The 7,500-nt window shown below is 43.7% G+C and overlaps 1 protein-coding gene across 1 annotated transcript in view; it reads right to left on the reverse strand.

Moving 5' to 3' along the window:
• tiam1b (TIAM Rac1 associated GEF 1b) overlaps nucleotides 1-7,500 on the reverse strand; it is an 88,987-nt gene that overhangs the window by 58,649 nt on the left and 22,838 nt on the right. Inside the window, exon 9 of the mRNA XM_038973730.1 lies at nucleotides 5,802-5,987. Coding sequence (XP_038829658.1) covers nucleotides 5,802-5,987 — 186 coding nt within the window. The remainder of the gene's footprint in view (nucleotides 1-5,801; nucleotides 5,988-7,500) is intronic.

Genomic DNA, 7,500 nt, shown 5'->3' on the forward strand with positions numbered 1-7,500 from the left:
ACGCATGTTAAACCATCTGAATAACAAGCTGATCAACACTTCCTGTAAACTGTGTTGAAGATGTACGCATGTTAAACCATCTTAATAACAAGCTGATCAACACTTCCTGTAAACTGTGTTGAAGATGTACGCATGTTAAACCATCTGAATAACAAGCTGATCAACACTTCCTGTAAACTGTGTTGAAGATGTACGCATGTTAAACCATCTTAATAACAAGCTGATCAACACTTCCTGTAAACTGTGTTGAAGATGTACGCATGTTAAACCATCTTAATAACAAGCTGATCAACACTTCCTGTAAACTGTGATGAAGATGTACGCATGTTAAACCATCTTCACAACAAGCTGATCAACACTTCCTGTAAACTGTGTTGAAGATGTACGCATGTTAAACCATCTTAATAACAAGCTGATCAACACTTCCTGTAAACTGTGTTGAAGATGTACGCATGTTAAACCATCTTAACAACAAGCTGATCAACACTTCCTGTAAACTGTGTTGAAGATGTACGCATGTTAAACCATCTGAATAACAAGCTGATCAACACTTCCTGTAAACTGTGTTGAAGATGTACACATGTTAAACCATCTTAATAACAAGCTGATCAACACTTCCTGTAAACTGTGTTGAAGATGTACGCATGTTAAACCATCTTCACAACAAGCTGATCAACACTTCCTGTAAACTGTGTTGAAGATGTACGCATGTTAAACCATCTTAATAACAAGCTGATCAACACTTCCTGTAAACTGTGTTGAAGATGTACGCATGTTAAACCATCTTCACAACAAGCTGATCAACACTTCCTGTAAACTGTGTTGAAGATGTACGCATGTTAAACCATCTTAATAACAAGCTGATCAACACTTCCTGTAAACTGTGTTGAAGATGTACGCATGTTAAACCATCTGAATAACAAGCTGATCAACACTTCCTGTAAACTGTGTCGAAGATGTACGCATGTTAAACCATCTGAATAACAAGCTGATCAACACTTCCTGTAAACTGTGTTGAAGATGTACGCATGTTAAACCATCTTAATAACAAGCTGATCAACACTTCCTGTAAACTGTGTTGAAGATGTACGCATGTTAAACCATCTTCACAACAAGCTGATCAACACTTCCTGTAAACTGTGTTGAAGATGTACGCATGTTAAACCATCTGAATAACAAGCTGATCAACACTTCCTGTAAACTGTGTTGAAGATGTACGCATGTTAAACCATCTTAATAACAAGCTGATCAACACTTCCTGTAAACTGTGTTGAAGATGTACGCATGTTAAACCATCTGAATAACAAGCTGATCAACACTTCCTGTAAACTGTGTTGAAGATGTACGCATGTTAAACCATCTTAATAACAAGCTGATCAACACTTCCTGTAAACTGTGTTGAAGATGTACGCATGTTAAACCATCTTAACAACAAGCTGATCAACACTTCCTGTAAACTGTGTCGAAGATGTACGCATGTTAAACCATCTGAATAACAAGCTGATCAACACTTCCTGTAAACTGTGTTGAAGATGTACGCATGTTAAACCATCTGAATAACAAGCTGATCAACACTTCCTGTAAACTGTGTTGAAGATGTACGCATGTTAAACCATCTGAATAACAAGCTGATCAACACTTCCTGTAAACTGTGTTGAAGATGTACGCATGTTAAACCATCTTAATAACAAGCTGATCAACACTTCCTGTAAACTGTGTTGAAGATGTACGCATGTTAAACCATCTTAATAACAAGCTGATCAACACTTCCTGTAAACTGTGTTGAAGATGTACGCATGTTAAACCATCTTCATAACAAGCTGATCAACACTTCCTGTAAACTGTGTTGAAGATGTACGCATGTTAAACCATCTTAATAACAAGCTGATCAACACTTCCTGTAAACTGTGATGAAGATGTACGCATGTTAAACCATCTTAATAACAAGCTGATCAACACTTCCTGTAAACTGTGATGAAGATGTACGCATGTTAAACCATCTTAATAACAAGCTGATCAACACTTCCTGTAAACTGTGTTGAAGATGTACGCATGTTAAACCATCTTAATAACAAGCTGATCAACACTTCCTGTAAACTGTGTTGAAGATGTACGCATGTTAAACCATCTTCATAACAAGCTGATCAACACTTCCTGTAAACTGTGATGAAGATGTACGCATGTTAAACCATCTTCATAACAAGCTGATCAACACTTCCTGTAAACTGTGTTGAAGATGTACACATGTTAAACCATCTTCATAACAAGCTGATCAACACTTCCTGTAAACTGTGTTGAAGATGTACGCATGTTAAACCATCTTAATAACAAGCTGATCAACACTTCCTGTAAACTGTGTTGAAGATGTACGCATGTTAAACCATCTTAATAACAAGCTGATCAACACTTCCTGTAAACTGTGTTGAAGATGTACACATGTTAAACCATCTTCATAACAAGCTGATCAACACTTCCTGTAAACTGTGTTGAAGATGTACGCATGTTAAACCATCTTAATAACAAGCTGATCAACACTTCCTGTAAACTGTGTTGAAGATGTACGCATGTTAAACCATCTTAATAACAAGCTGATCAACACTTCCTGTAAACTGTGTTGAAGATGTACGCATGTTAAACCATCTTAATAACAAGCTGATCAACACTTCCTGTAAACTGTGTTGAAGATGTACGTATGTTAAACCATCTTAATAACAAGCTGATCAACACTTCCTGTAAACTGTGTTGAAGATGTACGTATGTTAAACCATCTTAATAACAAGCTGATCAACACTTCCTGTAAACTGTGTTGAAGATGTACGCATGTTAAACCATCTTAATAACAAGCTGATCAACACTTCCTGTAAACTGTGTTGAAGATGTACGCATGTTAAACCATCTTAATAACAAGCTGATCAACACTTCCTGTAAACTGTGTTGAAGATGTACGTATGTTAAACCATCTTAATAACAAGCTGATCAACACTTCCTGTAAACTGTGTTGAAGATGTACGTATGTTAAACCATCTTAATAACAAGCTGATCAACACTTCCTGTAAACTGTGTTGAAGATGTACGCATGTTAAACCATCTTAATAACAAGCTGATCAACACTTCCTGTAAACTGTGTTGAAGATGTACGCATGTTAAACCATCTGAATAACAAGCTGATCAACACTTCCTGTAAACTGTGTTGAAGATGTACGCATGTTAAACCATCTGAATAACAAGCTGATCAACACTTCCTGTAAACTGTGTTGAAGATGTACGCATGTTAAACCATCTTAATAATAACAACCTATTAGTGAAAATATGGCCACTTCATTTCAGAACACATATACTGTAAAGTACTATAATATAGCAAGACGCTAAACATTTGAAACCGACTTTATTTGACCGACGTAATCTCAGTACATTTAATGATTTGAACGTGCGCGACTATTCATTTTAGCATGAGGAAGTCTGTGTGAGCCAGGGGGAGATGGAGGGGAACAGGGGGGAGATGGAGGGGAACGGGGGGGAGATGGAGGGGAACGGGGGGGAGATGGAGGGGAACGGGGGGAGATGGAGGGGAACGGGGGGGAAGATGGAGGGGAACGGGGGGGAGATGGAGGGGAACGGGGGGGGGGAGATGGAGGAGAACGGGGGGGGAGATGGAGGGGAACGGGGGGGGGAGATGGAGGAGAACGGGGGGGGAGATGGAGGAGAACGGGGGGGGAGATGGAGGAGAACGGGGGGGAGATGGAGGGGAACGGGGGGGAGATGGAGGGGAACGGGGGGAGACGGAGGAGAACGGGGGGGAGACGGAGGGGAACGGGGGGAGACGGACAGACGGAGGGGAACGGGGGGGAGACGGACAGACGGAGGGGAACGGGGGGGAGACGGACAGACGGAGGGGAACGGGGGGGAGACGGACAGACGGAGGGGAACGGGGGGGAGACGGAGGGGAACGGGGGGGGAGACGGAGGGGAACGGGGGGGAGACGGAGGGGAACGGGGGGGAGATGGAGGGGAACGGGGGGGAGATGGAGGGGAACAGGGGCGAGATGGAGGGGAACGGGGGGGAGATGGAGGGGAACGGGGGGAGATGGAGGGGAACGGGGGGAGATGGAGGGACTCAGTTCCTGTCTCATTACTGAGCTAATTTCAGTGTGAGGTAGCAGCCATAATGCCTGTTGTCAGTGTGAGGTAGCAGCCATAATGCCTGTTGTCAGTGTGAGGTAGCAGCCATAATGCCTGTTGTCAGTGTGAGGTAGCAGCCATAATGCCTGTTGTCAGTGTGAGGTAGCAGCCATAATGCCTGTTCTCAGTGTGAGGTAGCAGCCATAATGCCTGTTGTCAGTGTGAGGTAGCAGCCATAATGCCTGTTGTCAGTGTGAGGTAGCAGCCATAATGCCTGTGTCAGTGTGAGGTAGCAGCCATAATGCCTGTTGTCAGTGTGAGGTAGCAGCCATAATGCCTGTTCTCAGTGTGAGGTAGCAGCCATAATGCCTGTTGTCAGTGTGAGGTAGCAGCCATAATGCCTGTGTCAGTGTGAGGTAGCAGCCATAATGCCTGTTCTCAGTGTGAGGTAGCAGCCATAATGCCTGTTCTCAGTGTGAGGTAGCAGCCATAATGCCTGTTCTCAGTGTGAGGTAGCAGCCATAATGCCTGTGTCAGTGTGAGGTAGCAGCCATAATGCCTGTGTCAGTGTGAGGTAGCAGCCATAATGCCTGTTGTCAGTGTGAGGTAGCAGCCATAATGCCTGTTCTCAGTGTGAGGTAGCAGCCATAATGCCTGTTCTCAGTGTGAGGTAGCAGCCATAATGCCTGTTGTCAGTGTGAGGTAGCAGCCATAATGCCTGTTCTCAGTGTGAGGTAGCAGCCATAATGCCTGTTGTCAGTCTGAGGTAGCAGCCATAATGCCTGTGAGTGTCTGTCCAGTCTTCCCCGTCTGTGGGGAGCGATGATTGTGGAGAAATAACTGGGAAGTCATGGACTGACATCAGTCCTGTTATGTTCTGTCGAGAGGCATGTTAACGTGTTAGATCATTATTATCTGTCTGCCACCCGTTTTCACTAACAAATCGACTTGATTTGATTCATTTTGTTGTTGTTGTTGGTGAAATCAAAATGGCCAGTTAACCCTTTCTCACGTACCATCACAAGGGTCAAAGAGAATAACCTGGAAGTATTATACAACACTGTCACGAGAACACTAAACTAGCCCAGGACAGGAAGAGATGGACGGACCACTTGGTGTGATGAGGCATAACATCAATGTCCTCTACTCTGGAAAGCTGCAGACGGTCTCCGGTGTAGGTTAGTTAAGTTGCTAGTTACCATGCAGACGGTCTCCGGTGTAGGTTAGTTAAGTTGCTAGTTACCTTGCAGACGGTCTCCGGTGTAGGTTAGTTAAGTTGCTAGTTACCTTGCAGACGGTCTCCGGTGTAGGTTAGTTAAGTTGCTAGTTACCATGCAGACGGTCTCCGGTGTAGGTTAGTTAAGTTGCTAGTTACCATGCAGATGGTCTCCGGTGTAGGTTAGTTAAGTTGCTAGTTACATTGCAGATGGTCTCCGGTGTAGGTTAGTTAAGTTGCTAGTTACCTTGCAGACGGTCTCCGGTGTAGGTTAGTTAAGTTGCTAGTTACCTTGCAGACGGTCTCCGGTGTAGGTTAGTTAAGTTGCTAGTTACCTTGCAGACGGTCTCCAGTGTAGGTTAGTTAAGTTGCTAGTTACCTTGCAGATGGTCTCCGGTGTAGGTTGGTTAAGTTGCTAGTTACCTTGCAGACGGTCTCCGGTGTAGGTTAGTTAAGTTGGTGGTTACCTTGCAGACGGTCTCCAGAACGTACAGAGCAGACTCTCCAGGCTGGATGATGGCGAGGACAGGCTGGTCGTTAGGAAGACACACCCAGGACGGGGTCAGGTGGTCAGGCACCCAGATATCACTGTCTGTCATGTGACTGTCTGAGTTGACCTGAGGAAGGCTCTTCGCTGTCCCCTCGTGACTCTTCTGGAGAGATAGAAAGACATTGTTTATAACTACCTATCTGCATAACTACCTGTCAGTGGTGGAAAAGTACCCAACTGTCATATTTGAGGAAAAGTAAAGATACCGTAATATAAAATGACTCAAGTAAAAGTAAAAGTCACCCAGTAATATACAACTTGAGTAAAAGTCAAAAAGTATTTGGTTAAAAATATACTTAAGTATCATCAGTAAAAATAATTTATAATTCCTTATTTTAAGCAAACCAGATTTTTCTAGTTTAAAAAAAAATGTATTTACAGATAGCCAGGGTCACACTCCAACACTCAGACATCATTTACAAACAAAGCATGTTGGTTTCGTGAGTCCGCCAGATCAGAGGCAGTAGGGACGACCAGGGATGTTCTCTTGATAAGTGTGTGAATTTGATTATTTTCCTGTCCTGCTAAGCATTCAAGATGTATCGAGTACTTTTGTTTGTCAGGGAAAATGTATGGCGTAAAAAGTACAGTATTTTCTTTATGAATGTAGTGAAGTAAAAGTAGTCAAAATATATAAATAGTAAAGTACAGATACCCCAAAAAACGACTTAAGTAGTACTTTAAAGTATTTTTACTGAAGTACTTTACACCACTGCTAACTGTACATGTGACTGACTGTTGACCCGAGGAAGTCTCTTCTTCACTCTTCTAGGAAACAGACACACTGTAAATAGTGTTTCCCTACCAGCCTAAAGATTTTGTAAATGAAGTTCAATCTGTTCTTTGACTGATGCCTCAGTAGCAGATGCCTACTTACCTGGCTGTGTGTGTGTGTGTGTGTGTGTGTGTGTGTGTGTGTGTGTGTGTGTGTGTGCGTGCGTGCGTGCGTGCGTGCGTGCGTGCGTGCGTGCGTGCGTGCGTGCGTGATGCCTACTTACCACGCTCTCCCTGGCAGTGTCCACATCATAGATCCCGTCCAGAGGCTTTTTCACTGGCTCCTCCCCATCAACAAAGACCTGCGGGAGAAACAGCAAGTCAATATAGAACCCCCCCCCCCCAAAAAAAGAATGGCTGAGCAAAGAAGTTGTATGTAATGATATAAGTGGCAGTTCTAGTGTAATGTTCCAGATCTCTATGCAGGTTAATTTCTATAGAACTGCTGGAGTTAAAGACACGTACCTGGTTGATGGTGGGGTGTGGTCTGCTGGAGTTAAAGACATGTACCTGGTTGATGGTGGGGTGTGGTCTGCTGGAGTTAAAGACATGTACCTGGTTGATGGTGGGGTGTGGTCTGCTGGAGTTAAAGACATGTACCTGGTTGATGGTGGGGTGTGGTCTGCTGGAGTTAAAGACATGTACCTGGTTGATGGTGGGGTGTGGTCTGCTGGAGTTAAAGACACATACCTGGTTGATGGTGGGGTGTGGTCTGCTGGAGTTAAAGACATGTACCTGGTTGATGGTGGGGTGTGGTCTGCTGGAGTTAAAGACATGTACCTGGTTGATGGTGGGGTGTGGTCTGCTGGAGTTAAAGACATGTACCTGGTTGATGGTGGGGT

Source organism: Salvelinus namaycush, chromosome 34, assembly GCF_016432855.1.
Source record: "Salvelinus namaycush isolate Seneca chromosome 34, SaNama_1.0, whole genome shotgun sequence".
Lineage (NCBI taxonomy): Eukaryota > Metazoa > Chordata > Actinopteri > Salmoniformes > Salmonidae > Salvelinus > Salvelinus namaycush.